This window comes from Neolamprologus brichardi, chromosome 22 (genome assembly GCF_056152115.1).
Source record: "Neolamprologus brichardi isolate AB-2024 chromosome 22, ASM5615211v1, whole genome shotgun sequence".
Lineage (NCBI taxonomy): Eukaryota > Metazoa > Chordata > Actinopteri > Cichliformes > Cichlidae > Neolamprologus > Neolamprologus brichardi.
Genome location: NC_142124.1, coordinates 30,713,868 through 30,733,451, shown reverse-complemented (window position 1 = coordinate 30,733,451; position 19,584 = coordinate 30,713,868). Strand labels below are relative to the sequence as shown.

The window sequence follows — 19,584 nt, the reverse complement described above, 5'->3', positions numbered from 1 at the left end:
ACTGATGTGGATAATAACATAATAATTTGAACTTCTCAACAAGCCTGGCAGGGAAAAAAGAAAGCTACGGGGCCACTCAAGAACATTGTCCTCCCTGGCTCCCATACAGAGTAACATTGATTTCTCTGAGGCCTGTTCAGATGGAGGATTCAATACCAGGAGGAGGGAGGGGGGTTTTGACAATGGGGCATCTGTTTGACAAAGCAGTGATGCTTATACTAGAATAAATCCAACACAATTATGGTCTCCTCTTAAGAAAAAAAAACAACAACTTCTCAGGTCTTTTCAAATTGTAGCTTTTGTCAGAGAAAGAGCATTTTGTGCTTTTTCTGCGCTCAATTTAACCACACTACTATAGTTCCGTGTCCTCAGGACACTTTCAGCATATATGAAATGATACATTTAAGCTGACAAATAAAAGAAATTTGGCAGCTCCTGTGTCTCCACTGAGACAGGATGAATTTACCTCAGGCAGATATATGATCTAAAGTAAGTTATATTAGTGTACATTAGCTTGCCGGCTAGTTTCTGATTTGTCACCCTTCCGGACGGTATGTTCACACATGCTTTGTTTTGTGTCCTTGTATTTTGCGACACTACAGCAGTGTTTTCCGAGACGAACGAAGACAAACAAACAAAAAAAAACACCTACTCTGGCTGAAATGGTGAGTTTAGCTCATCTGAGTTGAAAAGATATTTTCCAAGAAATGTGTTTGATCACAATAACCGTGTAATGCACTCTTTCACAGATGAATGGAACATGTCCTTTAGCTATTATATGCCCCATTAATAATGACTTACACAAACCCAACCGGGCGCACAGAACCAAAGCACACAGAGCATGCAAGGTTTCTCATTAGTCACACGCGTGACCACTGCAGCTTTAACTGGGAACATATTGACTGTTAAAATCATGGTTAGTGCAAACTCATCAAACTTAAGCTCTCCTTTTTTTTCCCCTTTTGAATACCTAGGTCAGGAAAGACCCACGGTTATTAATATCTCCCCACTAACTAGAAGTGACCTAATTGTGTGATGATACTCTCTAGAGAAAGGAGGACAAGGAAATGGGTTCTTAAAGGAGAAACCATTATTGATTGTCCATAAATCCTGTGTCAGGTTCTTGTGGCTGACTGAAAACAATACCCAAACCAATACTTATGTTGGAAAGCTAGCTGTAGCAGGGAATTCATGCATGCGCTAATTTATGAAGGAGAACAAAAGAGTAGATACTCCTCACATGTAATGATAGCAGCTGTTCCTCTGCTGAACATCTGTTAATCTTTTCTGATAATCAACCATCTCTCAAGTATAAAGGATCTAATTACACTGTTATTTATAGAGATGCATTTTATGTAGGAGGTAGTAAGTGCAAAAAACATTGTCCTTTTACTGTATATATAAAACATAGTTACGTGTGCGTAGTACCAGGCTGGTTAATTCCTCATTGCACTAATTCAATCAGTTGCTGGAAACATTCCTCTTAGAGTTTAGCCCATATTGACATGATAGCATCACACAGCTGCTGCAGATTTGTCAGCTGTACCTTCATGAGCAGAATGTCCTTTTCCACTAATTCCCAAAGGAATCTGTTAAACTGAAAGACCGTTTGAGTACAATGCACTTATTGCCATGTTGAAGAAACCAGTTTGAGATGATATGAGCTTTGAGACATGGTGCGTTACTCTGCTGGGAGGTAACAATACCCAGTCAATGCTCAGTGTGCCAAGAAAATCCCCCACACCATTACACTACAACCAGCCTGAACCACTGATACAAGGTAGGATGGATCCAAGCTATCATGTTGTTTATGACAAATTTGACCCAACTATCTGAATCTCACAGCAGAAATCGAGACTCATCAGACCAGACGGGCTTCAAGGTTTGATATCTTGTGTATTCAGAGATACTCTTCTGCATATCTTGGTTGTAATGAGTGGTTATTTGAGTTACTATTTCCTTCCTCTGACCTCTGGCACAAGCAAATCATTTTGGCCCCAAGAACTGCTGCTCACTTTTAAAGTTCAGCAGGCCGTCTTGACCATGTCTACAAGCCTAAGCGCGCTGAGTTGCTGCCATTTGATTGACATATTAAGGATTTGTGTTAATGAGAAGCTGAACTGGGGTACCTAATCAAAGTTGGCTCGTAAAGTTATATAGCATAGTTAGAGCTTTACACCAAACATCAACCTCTGGCCAATGTTGAGATCCCAAAAGCTGCAATTCCTTAAATGGCCACTTGGGGCTAACTGTAAAAGTGAGCTCATACCCACAGACTCTCACCACAACTTTAGCTATGAAATTAACAAGTTCACAGTCTGATTGGTCCCTATTTGAACATTTAAACCGAACATGTTCTGAGGTACAGCCTGTCCAAGAAGTTTGCTGTACACTAAAAACAAGTCTAGTATTTATCAGTGTTATTGAGCACTTTTTAGAAGGCATGGTGCATGTATAGTTTAATAATGAAGCATTTTAACCCAGCTTGCTAATAACCTACCACACCACCCAACTGTCATCTGAAAATGGGTATTTCTGGCTCCACAAAAATATAAATAGTAGCTTCAAGTTGTAGGGTTGAGAAACCAATGGTAAAACCACTGTGTTCATCATCATACAGTCTATGATTCTGGTGGAGCGTTATCAGGTACCACTAGCAAACTAGGTTAATAAGACCCATCCCTAAGCTGTATTGGTGCCATATACAGACAGCGATACCGGCTAATTAGTGCTAAGTAACAGACTAATGACATACTAGAAGTTAACTCATCAAAACCGGGGCACAGACTTATTAAACAGGCCATCTTAGGGTTACGTTGTGCATATGTTTATTAAAACTGGGGTTTCTCTGAGTCTGCACATGCTTTTCTGTGTGTATTTGAACCTACCAGAATGTGACCAGCGAAGCAAAGGAGCAGGATCAAAGCCAATAACAGGAATGCCATCCCAAAGGAGATCCCGAGCACAGCAGTTCTGCAACACACACACAGACACACACACATTACTCTTTAGTCTCTTGGCACCTCTCAGCCTTCTAAAGTGCCATCCAGGCCAATAAATATCACAGAACTTTTAATGTATTCTACCTCAGACCTGCAGTTCGTTTACGCTAGGGCAGCATAACATGGATCGTATGGCTCAAAAACAGGTTTGCTCATGTTTCAGTTTTCCTGTGGAGTAACACGGTAACGGCTGATTTAAGGACGCCTGCCATAAAACTGATGATGTCACGTCTAAAATGGGCGACGCGATGCTGCAGCAAACAGAGCAAAGATAAAGAGGGTGAGACGGCTGAATTAGAAAATCAATGGCCTCTCAGATGCTGAATTACACTTTTGGCTCCCAGAAGCAGTAAATTAGCATGACCGCAAATCTCTCTCTCCCCGCTATTAAAGAGACGCCACACTTTGATTCACCTGATCTATAATCACTAGCAGACATGCTGCCCTTTCATCTCCATCGCCTTTTTTAACATCCCGCCTCTTGCTCCCCTGCCTCTTTCATTTCAGCGCGGTGCCCGTTGATGAGACAGCTGGCGTCAAATGGCTTTTTCACATCAGCCCTGCTGTCACAGCTGGAGTTCGCGTAAACCCTGTAAGACTGGCACAGACTTACTTGGGCAGGACGAGGACCTGTACTATGAATATACAGGAGAATATGAGGCAGGCGCAGGTGACGTAGTACTTGAAGGCAGGTAATGTGGTGGATCTGTACTGCAGAGAGAAGATAGAGACCATGAGTGCAGAAATCAGAGTCAGAACGAGCACTAAGCATTGCAAACAAGTTAGAATTGATCATGTGTGAAAAAAATGATAGTGCTTAACATTTACCATGTAATTGCTGTGAATTCAGGGTTTAACTTTCAGCACCTACAAGTTTATACTGGTTTCTAATGATACTCTAAATTTAGGTAGCGTAAAACAAAAGAAGTAACAACAATCAGTCTTAATGGAAAGGACAATCTAGCTATAGTGTATAGTGGTAATCTCCAAATGATGAGACGAGCATGGAAATTTGAAGTCAGAGGTGTAGTATAGAATATTTAGTGGACACTCCTGTGTTCTATAAGCCTTATATAGCCTGCATAACAACTTCTTTTCCACCGATACCCACACAGTTGCATTGATTTGTTTCTCCCAGCGAGCGATGCCGGCTGCTGTTCTGTATGCATTCGCCTACCTCTTTCTCCAGGGCTTTGTTGTGAAAGAACAATGAGATCCTCTGGATGTCTTCAGACTTCAGCCACTGTCTGGAGACAACAAGTGAGACAAAGTCCAGAAGTCATTCCCTGGATGACTAATGGTCGCTGTATCCTCAGTGAGAGATAAAATCAGCTGGCGCGGAAAAACAATATTTCACGTCACAATGTGCCAACGGCTGTGTATAGACCAATAATGCACGTCCCAACCACATAACAGCTGAAGAGTGTGTGAGCTTTGGTTTTATAACTCATCCATTTTGATATTGCTGAGGTCAGAAGTTAGGGGTGCAGCCCACTTCCTTTATTTCCCAAGGGGTGGGCGCAGTGGATGGGTCCGCATGTTTGATTTGGCAGTTTTACGCTGGATGTCCTTCCTGATTCAGCCCTCCTGGGCGAGGTATGACCAGCACTAAGAGTACACCAGCTCATGACTCCCCTGAGGCCGGATTTGTGTCTCCTCTGAGTCTTGAACCGAGGATCTTTCACCTGTACGGTGAATGTAGTGACAACTACACAATTGTGTACTACTATGGGAAAAGAACTCCGTTTATAAAGAGCTTTTCTATCCCTGTGATACACCAGAGCCACTTTCACCAGCTGCACACACATTTATACAGCGCTGGAGAACATGCTGAAGACAGGGTTCATTTTTGAGAATGACTCTCTGAGGACACCCACTCCACTTCTCGAGCCTGATCACATAAACAAAGGGTATTTTTTTCCACATGGAGCAAAGTACATTTGGATAGCTTTGTTTTCCCTTCAAGAAGAAAAATTAAAAATAAATGTTTGTATTTACTCAGGTTATCTTTGAGCAAAAACAAAGAAATTGGGAAAAGGAAAATACTTTTTCACTGCACTGTATTATACAGTATTTCTATTGTTACACCTCTCGTGGGAGGGTCTTTTTACTTGCTTGAAACAATATCCCAAAGGTGCTTTTTCTTATAAATGCAGTGCTTTACTTCAGATTTATCTGCTTAGTGCTGTAATCGTCCCCTTTTTCCTTCATCATATATTACTTAAAACGATTCATCAGTGCATTCAAGACTGCTTCATCATATTTAAATCATAAAACATGACTAAATAAACAGACCTTCATCTGCATCTGTCACTGCGGCCCTGAATCCGATGACGTTCTTTGACTGCAGACTGACTTTCTGACTTCAGAAATGTGAAGCAGAGCTAGATAATGCAGCGGACACAGCGCTTGCTTACTTTTGTGAGTTAATGCCGTCAATGGTGCGAATCATCCGTTCATTGAGTTCTTCTTCAAACCTCCTCCTCTGGGATTTGGACCTGGGTTTAAAGTGAGTGAGAGAAAGAACTGATACATAAGCAGGATAAAAGTGGTTCTGTGTAACTGCTTGAATAAACTGTCCTGAGGGCGGAGCGATCACGTGTCATAAATATGCCGCTTGCTAACCTTTCTCGTCTCATCTGGAAGTGGTACTGGCCCATCGGAACGTCCTGAAAGAAGAATCGGACCATGAGTAAGTCGTGTCTGAACCTTTGTGTTCGCATCTGAGAAAGAGCAGCACTCACTCTGGTGTTGATTTTGCCGTTGTCTGTGGTCATGCTGTCTCGATGGTGGAGATTGGCGAAAGGTTTGGCAGCTCCCCAGGACTCCAGGTATCGGGTCATCCTGACTGATGCTCTCATCTTCCCGCTGTCCAGAGAGGGACGAGAGCGTACGCCGAGCAGCGGGCTGTGCCTGTCGGTCTGGGAAAAGCATCGGGAACAGAGAAAAACAGACCTCAGAATGAGTGGACGCTACAGCAGGGCCAGCAGGGTAGTCCTCGTCACTTTGATTGGTTATGCATGTCAACAGCCAAGGCTGCTGTTTTTTTGGCATCAGGTCCAGAGTAAAAACCTCCTTGTTGTACTCTTACTGCAATGGTGAAGTGTTCAAAATGGTAAAAGAGGACATTCAAACCCCATAATAGTAAAAAGCTAGCACGCGAAAGGACAGCTGACTGTGATCCATCAGTTGTGCCTGTGTAATCCAGACTTTGACACATAAAATGTGCTCAAACCGAGCGGGTGTGAAGTGAAAAGGACCAGCTGATTTGAGATCTGTGGTCATTTGACAGCTCTTGGTGTGTCCGACCTGCCCGTCAATCGTTTTGAGCTACTTAAACACTTTCAGTCAAGAATAATGCATCTCTATCTCTCTCTGTCTGTTTTTTTTATCCAAATTTTGCGATGAGAGCTTTTTCCCTGACAAAAAAACCCACCATTCTAGCACCGCCCGAAACGCTGACAACCTGGGAGGATAACAAATGCCACATCTCTGGTGGTTTATTTTAATTACTCACAAAGACAGGTATTGCGAGGGACTAAACATGCGCACACATGCTTGTGACGACCGCACACACACACATCCACGATGACTGTGTTCATTTCCTGAGGGTGCACCCAAACAGCTCTGACAGTGACAATCAATGACAGCGAAGGCAGAGATGACACCTCTTGTGATCGATGCTCCACGTTCGGCCTTGATCCATTTTAAGGCTCCTTGAACATGACAGAGACCTGCAGCCTTTTCACAATATCTGATAGGAAATCAAAAAGCCAGCTCTGATAAATAATAAGGGCTACAGAGTGGCATCTTGAGAGACACTCGTGTAAGATCATAACACTACTGTATTTTGTAAGAAGGTAAGTACCACAGTTTAAACACCCAGAGACGTGGGTTAGGTCTAAAACTGCTGTTTTTGTAATTACTGCAGCGCTGCATTCAGCAAAAGTAATTTAGGTCTCTCTACTCAAGTGTCACTCTGCATTTATAAATAGGATACTAGGGGAAAATAATAAAAAGAACTTTCATAAAAAATCTAATCTCCCATAAAATGTACCAATCTACTGGAGAGAACAGAGAGTGCTGGTGAACATTTACGCTTTTTGCATGAATATAACATGAACTCTGAACCCTGAATACAAGTCTAAAGACAGGCTGAACAAGAAGCACGAGAGAGGCAGGAGAGCACAATCCTCCACCAAGGCAGCTCCCTCTCTGGTAGTGTTTATTTTGAAGGGAATGGTGTTGTGCTTCTTATAGAAACTTTCTTAGAAGTAGTTAATAGGTATTGATTTCTACATTCAGCTGGAAAATTGGTGGATTTCCTCACGCAAGCTCTGCGTGAACCTTCAGGTCCTTTCACGGTATTTTTATAGGTTCACGGTCAGAGGTTTGACTCAGCCGTTCCAAAACATTAACTTTCTTTGGTGGGCGTGTGTCCCGCTCACGAGCTGCATGAGCTGGTTTCTGCTGGGATTCAGTTCAGTTCATTTTTATTTCAAACATTTCAAACATGTGCCTTCACAATCATTTCAAAATATCATTCCATTATTTGTTTGAAAAGCAGTAGGCAGAAGTATTTACTTATTTGTCCCTACCCCCTCAAGTTTTAATTCATTTAATTTTCTTTTAGTCTTAAATTAAACAAACAACATATGAAACAAAAGTAAAGCAAAACAAAACATAAATCAAAATCAAGAAATTAGCAAGAAATTACAAGGTCCCTGTACCCCACATTATTAATTAATCTAAGGGCCCTTTTCTGTATTATAGTTATTGTTTGTGTGTTACTTTTGTATGTGTTTCCCCAGACCTCTACACAGTAGCTCATATATGGCAATAGTAAAGCACAGTATAAAATGTGCAGTGCTTTCTGTTCACAAATCGATGTTCTGATTTTGCGCTTTAGAGTTCGCTGGTGTAATTTAAAAGTTAGTGGCTCCATCAGTGAAGTTGAGCCGTCCCTACTTAGGTGGAATGAAAGACTCAAACGGCTGAATGATGGAAAAGATGATCGTAACAGCGACCTCACCAGCAACTCAGCTGGTAGGAAAACATGAGGAAGGACCAGGGCTCCTCACTTCCTGTTTGAGAAATGTGTAGCTCAAAAGGTTTACAAATGTTTTCCACATGAGCGTGGAAAGTTCACCAGTGAACTAGCTTCACAGTCGTGCATGACGAATGAATTGGGCCCTGTGTAGACGCAGCTTTGGGGGCAACAAATTAAAGTGTAAGAAATGTTAGAATTCAGCATGAAGTGAGCATAACATGAAGTCTGAATTTAGGGGCGGGGTGGATGTTTTTACACACTAACACCCTTCAGGGTATTTGTGTCTCTGGCTGGAAGTGAACCAATCGACCTTTTGCTTGCCAAGCAAACTTGCTAACAGTGTCCTGTGCATAAAAATAGGGCTGCTGTAATCCCATACGAGTATTTGTAATGTAAAATACAATCCAGCATTTTATACTGAATTATTATTTCTTATTTTAAGCACAAAAACTCTCCAAGTTTGTTTTTTTCTCAGGTTTGCAGACCAAGTCATCAGATATCTGAATGCCGTTCCAGCAGCTAATGGCTGCAAAAAGCCTGACCGAGTTTGACGTTAGTCGTGGTCAGGCAGCTCAGATTAGTTCAGAGTTACTGAAGTGTGACCAGTTAATGATGGAGAGAAATGCTTCAGGAATTTAAGTGGAGACTTTTACTCTCTGCTGCTCGGCATGACCATCGGGAGCCTCTTGAGCACCGTGTATAAATACTGACAGGCGGAGTGCATTGCTCCATTAATGAAACTGCAGCAGTCGAGATTCCAGATTGCACCGGCTTCAATCCAAACTGAAAATCTACGATCTTGCATGCAAATTTGCCAGATTTTTATTGAGCTGAAGACGCCAGCAGATAAAGATGAAACCATCGAAAGCATGCTCTCAGGGTTTGGCGAAACGTTCTTTGAATTTGCTGGAGTGAGTGTCAGTGTCGTACAGGAAAAATAAAGCTGAAGATTCTTGGTAAAGCTCTAAATAGAAGAAGAAAACACACAAGCATATTTGATTTGAATAGATGTGGGGAGAAACACAAAAACCTGAATTTCTTTTGATAACATGCCGGCGTTGCACCGAGAACTGAGCCCGGTGCAGACAGTGAGCAGAAGATGCCTGGAGTAGGAAAAGGGATATTTTGGGGAGTGGGTGTGATGTAGCCAAGTTATGGGGGGGATTAGGAAGGAAGAGGACTGTTAAGCACGGGTTTTCATTTGCCAAGCTAAAAACTCTGAGCCCGGTCTGAATGCCAGCAGCATATTCTATACAGAAATAGTCTCAACACAGTTCACAGAGGAGGCCGATCTCTTAAATGCCCTTGATCAGCCCTCCATGCCCTGTGTGGACAGGAGGAGCCGTGCGGTGTCACAAACCACTCGCAATGCCTCGAGCTTCCAGACTAACCCGGCTCGTACTAAGATGTTGTCATTTGAGAACAAACTGTGGGCGCACTACATTATTTTCCTCTTCTTGACATTGTCAGTATTGACTAGCTGCTCGCTTTAGCGTGATGGAGAGGGGATGATGTATTTCAGTGCATTCTTCGTGTCAGCCTGACCAGCATCCAAATGATTATGAAGCAGCGGCATTGTCCATGGTGTTGGAAATAGATTTCCTATGTGTTTGTGGACTGCCTCTTTATCTACAAGAAGTTACATAAAAGCTTAAGTCATTACCCAAAATATATAAAATGTAAGTAGATACTGTGGTCAAGGTTTGACGGGTTTGATCAATAAAAGAGATTTTTTAGAAATCAAGGAATCAGTGGCTTTCCTAGATAAATCTCCTTTTTGGTGGATTTTTTTTGATAAATTATTTGTTTTTTTATTTTTTACCCCAACTTAACAGAGACCTAACAGCACTATATCAGAGCTGTCACAATACAATATAATTAGGCTATTATTGTAGTTACAGACGTATCCTGTCACAGCTTCGTTGCTCCAGCTGTCTGCCAGCAGCAGAAGATACACCCAAGCCGAGCTTGATATGAAACAGGTACACTGTCTTTGGCCATTTAGCAGTTTCCCTATGACTGATCAGCTGGCTCTAGTAGTGGCTATATAGTTTTCTCAGTACCCTAGTAGTCAAAGCATTACTCCATCGCGACCGCCAATACTGGGCAGTCAGTTGTACTGCAGGACAAAAGTGTTGGATTTATTCATGGATGAAAAACAATGATATGAAGAGAAACTTTGATTTTTGGGGACTTGTGAGCCATATTCTGCCCCAGCAGCTTTAAATGTTTAAATCCCTTTGTCCTTCACTCACTCCATACAGCACCATCATACTTGTCAATGCTTTTGTCACATCTCGTTTAGATTACTGTATTTCTCTTCTCTATGGTCTACCTCAGCGGTTCCCAACCACTGGGCCGTGAGAGTTGAGGTGGGTGTAAAATTTATGGTTTTCAGGGTTTTTATTGTAATTTGTTTAATTGTATTTATCATTAAGTCAGTTTCCCTGGGTCTTTTCCCGTGTGTTATGAATAAATCTTCTTCTTTGGTACCGGTACTGTTTTTATTTTCTTGTATTTATCCATGACACCTTAAAGGCGGCCCATGAAAATATTGGCAGACATAAACCGGTCCGTGGCACAAAAAAGGTTGGGGATCGCTGTTCTACCTCATAAATCTCTCCATAAATTGCAGTTAGTTCAAAATACAGCTGCTCGTATTTTATTCCGAATTAGATCAACTGAACATATGACACCTGTTCTTAAACAGCTCCACTGGCTTCCAGTTCACCTCCGTGTCAATTTCAAGATCCTGCTTCTTACTTTCAAAGCGCTTCATAACCTCGCTCGCCCATATATATCTGATCTTCTCCGTACGTACTCGCCCCCTCGTACACTTTGCTCTTCTTCAGCTTCCCTTCTGTTTGTTCCACCTGCTCGCCTGACTTCCATGGGACTCAGTCTTTAGCTGTTCTGTCCCAAGACTACAAACTACAGAACCCATCTATTTAAAATTGCATACCCTTCATCATGATTCTGTCTTAGTCTATTTTTACCTTGTTTAGCTTGTATACTTCATGCTTATTTTTTATTACCTTATGTTTTTATTTATATATTTTTTGTACTATTGTAAGGTGACCTTGAGGGTCTTTAAAGGTGCCTATAAATAAAATGTATTATTACTATTATTACTATTATTACTATTATTGTTGTTGTTATTATTATTATTATTATTGTTTACAAGAAGTTGTCTGATTGGAGCAGATGTGAAACATGACTGAAAATCAATAAGGGAGAGCCAAGTCTAAATGGCTCCTCCCCATTTTTTTTAACCAATCACATTCATGTCTTGTTTGTACCATAATATAAAAATTTGGCACCCTAGTAGTGATGGGATTTCCGGCTCTTTTTAGAGAACCGGCTCTTTCGGTTCGGCTCACTAAAAAGATCCGGCTCTTTCGGCTCCGAACCGGCTCTTCGGGTTGTTTTGTTGCTTTAATTAATTTATTATTAACAATAATATAAAATTATGCACAAAAGGAATTACTAATGCAAAAAAAAAAAAGTGGTTTTATTTATATATGTTTATATATAAATATATGCCGTGGCCCCTAGAGACAAAACACGTACAAACTCCAAAACAAATTTCTAGCGTTAACTGAACTTCCAAAACAGAGCTACTAGATCACTTAAATTACACAATTGAAAGCATGAAAGCATATGTGGATGGTTTGTGTATTTATACACAAGCATTCATATATAGTCAAATAATTTTTTTAAAAAAAGTTCATTTACCTGTTACTACCACACACCAAATCCGGTCATTGGTACTTCCTGGCTTGTGTAGCCACTAGGTAACAAAAGCTCAACACTGCGCCTAGCATCCTGGAGCACTTCTGTTGTCTTTTGTACGTGTTTTGAGTTTTTATGTGCTTCTGAGTTTGTACGTGCTTCGGATTTTGTATGTGTTTTTACGTGTTTTGGAGTTTGTACGTGCTTTGTCTGTAGGGGCCACCGTAAATATACTTTTATTTATTCACTCCACATAAAATGTAATAAATAAATCATATAATACAAAAATCAACTATTCACATTTCAACTTTAACTATTTAAATTTTCAGCTTTTTCCTTTTACAAATTTAAACAACACAAAACACTGCAAACCACAACACAATTAAATATAAATTAAAATATGAAAACAAAAAGAACATGCATATTCTCTGTCATATGGGCCTGCATGAATAAACTTTCTGAATCCTTTATCATCTGCAACTGAAAATAGTTGTGGATGATTACTATACCTTTCTAATGTGACGTTGTTGTCCCTGGCTCTCTTTCTCTCTCTCTCCCTCCTGCTCTGTTCCTGTGCTACTGAGTGTAACTACTACTATGGTAGTAACTAACTACTACGGCTCTCATCGTTCACGTCAAAGACCCGGCTCTAAGAGCCATTTCGTTCGCGACCGACCCATCACTACACCCTAGGCTCTTGGACAGAGGGAGGTCCATGATGCCGTGTATAACTTGAACCTTCAACCATTTAATAAACTTTGAAAACTTATCATTTGAGTTTGTTCCTGTTCAAACCACTTTTCACACAAATTAAATCAGCAAAACTAAAAGCATTCTCCGTCAGCCTCATTTGTGTTTATCATTAGCAAATATACATGCTAGCATGCTACTATGCTATAGCTGACCACGCATATTTAGGCTAAAAGTTTCTGCTGCAGTGCGTGCTGCCTGCTCCACTCAGTATGTAGGGGGAGAGAGGGGCACGCACAGGCATGCTCGTTTGGCTGTCACCCACTTACATTAATGCATTCCCAGCAGTAAGTTTAGCCTTCAGAACTAACTATAACCTAAACCTCTTTCTAACTTTAACCCTAAACTCGAGTCTTTACAACAGGCTGTTGGAAGGTTGTGAAAAAATGACGTTTGCACTAGAACGGGTCATCATAAAGATACATGGACATGCTTTATCTTAACTCAGTATCACACACACGTGGACACACAAAAACATTCAGTGAGCGTATCCTTACAGCTGTCCTCTTTTCAAGACAGTAACTTTATAACTACCATGTGATGCGTTTAGGGCACATCTGTAAATTTTAGCTAACAAGAAAAACTCCTCTGTTGCTTTCTGACTGAGACTATAAGAGCTGTGATGGTGTCTGACCTTGGGGTTGATGACCAGGAAGGTGACCACATTATGTTCTTTTAGGTAGGAATCTCTGGTCTGTCCATCTCCAGGCTCTACCTTGTATGAGCCTTTCAAATGCTCCAGTGTTACTGAAGAGATATGGACCCTCCTGGAAAAGAGTAAGTGGATAGACGAAATCAGTTGAAGACTGAAGAGCTTGCGTCACTGCACCACCGACGGCTCAATTAAAATTTATTTTATGCTCGAGCTTTGTAACTACACTACCCTGTAATTCTAGCTTTTCAGCTCGGTTGCCCTTCAAACAGAGATGGAAATATGTTTTTTTTTTTTCATCTGGCATATTTTTCAGATAGCTTTCAGCAGGCATAACAGGAGACAAACTATTAGCAGCCCAGTGAGACAACACTGTGGCATTGGAGAGCTTATTTTCAGAGTAGCATACACATAACCACCGGCCAATTTTCTGGAGCTTGCTACAGCGCTGGGATGGCAGCCCTAATGGCCACAGAACAAATGCAGAGCTGCTTGTCAAATGAAGTAGCTATAATTGACAAAAATGCTCATAACAGGTAGAATTAGAGGAGACGGATCCCCTGTCCAAAAATGTCTCAAAATGTTACCATTATTATGATGTGAAACATCTCAACAATGGAGCAGGGAGGTCAAACACTAATTGAAAAGTAGCTTTGCACCAGCAGTGAGATGAAGTAAAGCATTCTTCGGTTCATTAATCTTACCCAGGCACACCTCCGGCCTCCATGTGATTTGCTAGCGTTACATCATGTGACCACACATCATATTGCCACTTCCGGAGGCCAATCACGCCACAGAGGACATTTCCAGAATGAACGCCAACACGCATGTTGATGTCGACTCCAGTGGCGTCTCTGACCTTCCTGTGGACAGTACAGAAACGCCCTGATGTATTGTGCTCACTTTCTGTAAACAAGATCAAAAGCTTATAGATGACTTGTTACGCCAAATTCTACATTAATATTTTTATTCCAGGACTGTGGAATAGCTTTGCATGGTTCACACCCCGATTTGGTCTTATTGGCTATCCTTTGCAAACAAAATTTGAACAGTGGGTGGGTGGAGCTGTGTGGCTGTGATGACATTAGTGATACCAGCTATCACTGACATTGTTCAAATCCAAGCATAGAAAAAAATTAGCCTGAAATCTGAGATTTTGGCTCACAGCATAAAGCATTTCCATCCATCCGCATTAAAAACACCCACCATTATTAAAAGCACATAAATGAAAGAAAATAAGGAAAAGCATAACATGTTTAAAACAAATCACAAAGTGTAGCAATGTTGCGGTTAACCTTTAGCATAAATCTGGGAGTAAAAGGAAATAGCTAGCCTGGTTAAATCAGGGGGTGAAAAGCTATGAACCGCAGACTATATAAAAGACGGGTATATCTTCATCTCTGCTATCAACAATGTGTAAGTGCTTTAACTCTTTACCCCCTTGAAAGCCTACCAGCAGTAATCCTTCAAGCTGAGCAGTTTCTGTCATATTTCAGACCTGCCTATAGAACAAAATGACTGGGTGTGCATCAGAAGCTAGTGAGGGTGGTTTCTACCCTTGGAAAAACCTAGAAACTGTTCAAATGGTTGTCAAATCATGTCTTTTATTGGTATGCATGGAGTCAAAACTCAAAAATCATTAAGGGTACAGAGGAGGTCGTCATCTTTGTGAGAGAAACAACGACCAGAGGGCAACTATTCTGGTTGCCAGAAGACTTCCAGTTATACAGAAAACTGTGTGACCACAGTAAAAGCATCCCTGATGAACTTACAGGTTCAGGTCACATTGATTGCAAACACTGTTTATTTTAGTGCTGTCAATAGATTGAAAAAAATTAACACATTAATCGCACAATTTTCTGTACTTAATCACGATTAATTGCCATTACTTGATCAACAGCCTGGTTGCAATTATATTTTTTCAACTTTATATTTAAGCTTGTAATGGACATTTATGCAATATAATGAAGTAAATGCAGAAAAAACACAGAGGATGTATGCTTAAATTCAAAGAGAATTTGAATAGTTTTCTTCAATCTTTTAACACAGGTTCACTCCTGTGAAATACCTATGAGTATATAGTTTTTTAAAAAGTTGTAAGTATTCACTAATATATAATATATATTAGTGCTCTAAAACAATTAAAACGTTTAATCAGCTTCATCACAGGGTTACTGTGGATTAATTTTGATTAATCACAATTAAATATCATTCATTTTTATTCTACATTAATCGCTTTTCATTCTGCGTGAGCAAACAAACTCGAGAAACATGAACATGAATGTTCAAGATGTTCAATAAACATGTTAACAAAAAACTCTGTAAACATTTCTCCTCTCTCTCTGTCACTCTTGGGGAGGCACTTCATGTCCTTGAAACGAGGTCGACTCACTGAGGCCCCGATGCTCCGTGAGTGGTTTGTCGCAAGCTGGGTGACACGTTAGCCAAAGTGCTAGCAGCATCCCCGACTCGCGTGTGCTTCGCGTTAATGTTACATTTTAAGCTGGAAGTGCTTCGGTGAAAAGAGAAGTCCTTCTTGCACAATGTGCAAAATACTTTATGTCGGTCGACTGTTCCGTCTTGTTGGTCTTTTAATACTCAAATTTCCCATCGAGGGGACAATCTGCGTTTATCATCTTCCATCTGGTTTAGCTGCCCGTCACTACCAGATCAACAGCCCATTTGCACATGTGCGACGGTAACTCTACTTGGACAAACTGCCCGAAATACGTTGATGGAAACATTTCAGGGATTTTGAGTCATTCTGTACGGAGCCCCGCAGGGGACATGGGAGAAAAAAAATTAAGACGGACTTTTGCGAGATCTCACAAAACAAACTCGGGATCTCGCAAAACTTTTGCGAGATCTCGCAAAAGTTGAATTCCAACAATGGCGGCAGCTACTTAGTTGTAATATTACTCTTTCTGGGTCACAAAATACACTTTTAAGATATTTTGAGGCGTGAATGTAGCTGTGTAAACGTCAGATACCTGCTCGGTTTACAAGACATCACATATTTGCAAAAGTGCTCCGACGTTTTCGGAGATCTGACACCCACCATCTCGAAGCTAACGGGAGGTCGAGACCTACTACGGCCGGAAGGAACACCTCTTTCCCGGCACATCGTGCCTCGACCTCCCGGTCGGCTTCGAGCTGGCGGCCTCCGAAGAATGCGGCTAAAACTTTTGCGAGATCCCGAGTTTGTTTTGCGAGATCTCGCAAAAGTCCGTCTTAATTTTTTCTCCCATGTCCCCTGCGGGGCTCCATAATTCTGCACTCCAGATGCGTTAATTACGTCAAAAATTTTAATCGTGTTGACCGTGATGGTGGATTAATTTGCGTTAACGCGTTCATTTTGACAGCACTAGTTTATTTTGCAAATTATGGCTGCATTTAGAATCAGAAAACAAGAAAATTGTTGAGTTTTTTCCTGTATTATTATAGGGTCTTTACGTTATAAATAAAGAACCTTGAGGTGACTGTTATTGTGATTTTGTGCTAGATAAATAAAACTGAACTGAAAGTGTCTGACCAACCAACCACACGCTGTCTCAGCATGTCACAGGTGGCCATCTTTAATCTGATTGTGATTAAAGGTCAGTGTTGAAAAGCTAATATATTAGCCTATGAAACGAATGCGCGTGTGTTCATGCGTGAATGGAGACACACAGACAGATAGCAGAAGAGGGAGAAACCGGGCTAATATATTTCGTTTATTTGTCCATTCTGGAGGCTTATCGTATCGCGTTCACTCTGTGTTTACTCCAGAGTTCAAACAGAGCTGGAATCGAGTCTGGCATTCCTTCTGCTCAATCTGTTTGACAGCTGTGTGTTTGTGTGTGTTTGCGTTTCCCTTTGTGTAAGAGCGAAAAAAAATACGGGTGAAAAGAGAGGGAAAGATCTGGTGTTTTACTTGATGGCCTCACACATATCCAGGCCCATCTTCACGCAGTTCCTGGCGTGGTCAGGCAGCGATTCGGGCAGGCCAGACACACAGTAGTAACAGTCTCCCAGGATCTTGATTCGCATGCACTCATTTTCCTTTAAAAAGCAGAAAGGGAGAAGGAAGCGAATTGCAGCCATTATCAAACTCTTTCATATCCAAATCTGTCCAAAATTATTATCATCTTTATTAATCCTCAGCTATTTTATTCCTTCCTTACCTCCATCTAACCCTCATGCACAGAGTCACATCCATCAAGCCCAAAATCATACACCCACACGTAAAGCATATTCGCTCTTATTCCACATGTGGGAAGTGTAACAGCTCATCGTTGGACTGGGTTTATGTAACAGCAGCTTTGTCAGACGGGAGGACAGAGCTGCTGGACACAAAGCAAAGAGAGCCTGACTAAACTGTTGAGACCCACGTAGCTGCGAACCCCGGAGACAGCGAGATACACTCTGACCAGCCCACGCACGAAGGCAGGGCGCTCCGGGAAAGCGCGGCAGGAAGGCTGACAGAGGCCGCAGGACCGAGAAAAAATTTATTTCGAGGCCACGTTTCATCTGGTAGACAACACCAGACAGACCTCGTTCTCTCATCTTGGTTACTTTCTAATTAAGCCGTTCTAATTTAGTGCATTAATTCAAGCTTCAGATGACATTACCCTGAAAGCACTACATGTGAACCAAGACCAACTGTTTCATGTCTTCCATTATTTCCTCATTAAATTCAAATGAATTTCTGATTAAAATGCCATTTGCTGCTTTGATTTATGGAGGCTCTTACTGCAAGATGCATATGACTGTGTGTATTTCAATCATACAGAGTGGGTAAAGTACAGTAAATTCAGTTGAGAGTGTCTTTTCGGTTTACCTTCGCGATCTGGTCAAACTTGCCGAAGAGTTCGTTCAGCATGTGCACGAGCTCGCCTGGGGAGCAGTCACTGGCCAGCCTGGTGAAGCCCACAATGTCTGCGTAGAGAATGCTGTAAAAACAAAGATAAAGAACACTGTTAAAAGGAAAACCAATGTGTAATGTAGTACAGTGCAAAAGCCCTTCTTTATATTTTGCTTCCATGTACTTTTAAAGTGGTCTCGAGCAGCAGTTTTCCAGACTTTTTGAAGCAATTTCAAAGTTTTTCTTCAGTCATTTGTTGCTCTTTCACTCATTTTCAGTCCAGTCCTTGTACCTGACAAAGGATCAATTTTAAATGATATCTTTAAGTACTTTGTTATCAGCAGCAAGATGCAAAAATGCCGACACCAAACTTTTTGTCAGGACCTGGGTCTGTGGGACCCCAGGGTTCATGAGCAGTCAGTGGACTTGTTCACTTGTTGTTGATGTGTGTGTATATTATGCTGCTGTCCCTGTTTCCCTGCTCGCGGGCGTGTGGGTGTGTCCCTGCCAGGTAGCTGGCCACCAGAGATGGGCAGTAACACGTTACAAGTAATCCGATTACTTTTTTCAAGTAACGAGTAAAGTAAGGGATTACTATTGCAAAAACGGTAATTAGATTACCGTTACTTTCCCGTAGGAATGCTGCGTTACTGCGTTACTAAAACCGTGATTTTTTTGCGAGAATGTCTCATGACAGTGACGTAAGCGAGTGCCACGTTCGTGACAACAGCTGTGTGCAGATCAACAATGGATCATATATCGAGTGCGGGAGAAAGTATGAGCGTGCAGCGTTTAAAGCGTGGAAGTACTGACCTTACTTTAAGTTTGATTCCATAAAAAGTGACAAAAACATTAGTGTCCGTTGTGCGTGGGAAGAAAACTTCTTTTTACAGCGAAAAAACCCCTAAACTTCCAAGCAAGCACCGAGTAGCTACGACGTAATGGGAAACTCACAGAGAAACTTGCGGATTCTTCCACTGACCGCTGCGGCACACCTGCACCAGGGTAAACCTCCGCCTGCCTCACTCCTGCTTTACAGGTGAAAATAGAGCAAAAGGACCAATAAAAAGTCTTTGACTTTATTTATTTTCTGCTGTGTTTTACTTGCATCTATTTGAAAGACTGAGTGTAAACACACACAAAAAAATTATTTTATGTGCTGGAATGTGCAGAAAATAGGTTTAAATATTAAACAAATTTCTTCCAGTCAGAGAATGTTGCATTTAATTAAATTTTTGCTTGATGCATAAAGTTAAAAGAGTTTTCCATTTGATTACATTTTGTATGATGGATTATGTAGAAAAAGTAGAATTGGGCTGAAAGATGTATCGCTTTATCACCTATTCAGGTTGTAAATCGTGTTTTTAAAAAGTAACTAAGTAACTAAGTAATTAATTTTTAATTAATTAATCTTTTGAAAATAAGTAATCAGTAAAGTAACGGGATTACTTTTTTGGGGAAGTAATCAGTAATTAGTTACTGATTACTTTTTTCAAGTAACTTGACCAACACTACTGGCCACACCTGAGGAAATGATCGCACACTTGCAGCTGAT

At 41.1% G+C, this 19,584-nt stretch overlaps 1 protein-coding gene across 2 annotated transcripts in view; it reads right to left on the bottom strand.

The window, feature by feature from the left end:
- The window catches only part of adcy2b (adenylate cyclase 2b (brain)), a 76,981-nt gene that overhangs the window by 24,298 nt on the left and 33,099 nt on the right, over positions 1 to 19,584 (bottom strand). For both annotated transcript variants that reach the window (XM_087834556.1, XM_087834557.1), the window contains exons 6-15: positions 18,006 to 18,117; positions 17,100 to 17,227; positions 13,891 to 14,049; positions 13,169 to 13,301; positions 5,747 to 5,923; positions 5,628 to 5,671; positions 5,420 to 5,500; positions 4,180 to 4,249; positions 3,616 to 3,713; positions 2,889 to 2,973 (exon numbers count right to left, since the gene is read on the bottom strand). In XM_087834556.1, coding sequence (XP_087690682.1) covers positions 2,889 to 2,973; positions 3,616 to 3,713; positions 4,180 to 4,249; positions 5,420 to 5,500; positions 5,628 to 5,671; positions 5,747 to 5,923; positions 13,169 to 13,301; positions 13,891 to 14,049; positions 17,100 to 17,227; positions 18,006 to 18,117 — 1,087 coding nt within the window. The remainder of the gene's footprint in view (positions 1 to 2,888; positions 2,974 to 3,615; positions 3,714 to 4,179; positions 4,250 to 5,419; positions 5,501 to 5,627; positions 5,672 to 5,746; positions 5,924 to 13,168; positions 13,302 to 13,890; positions 14,050 to 17,099; positions 17,228 to 18,005; positions 18,118 to 19,584) is intronic.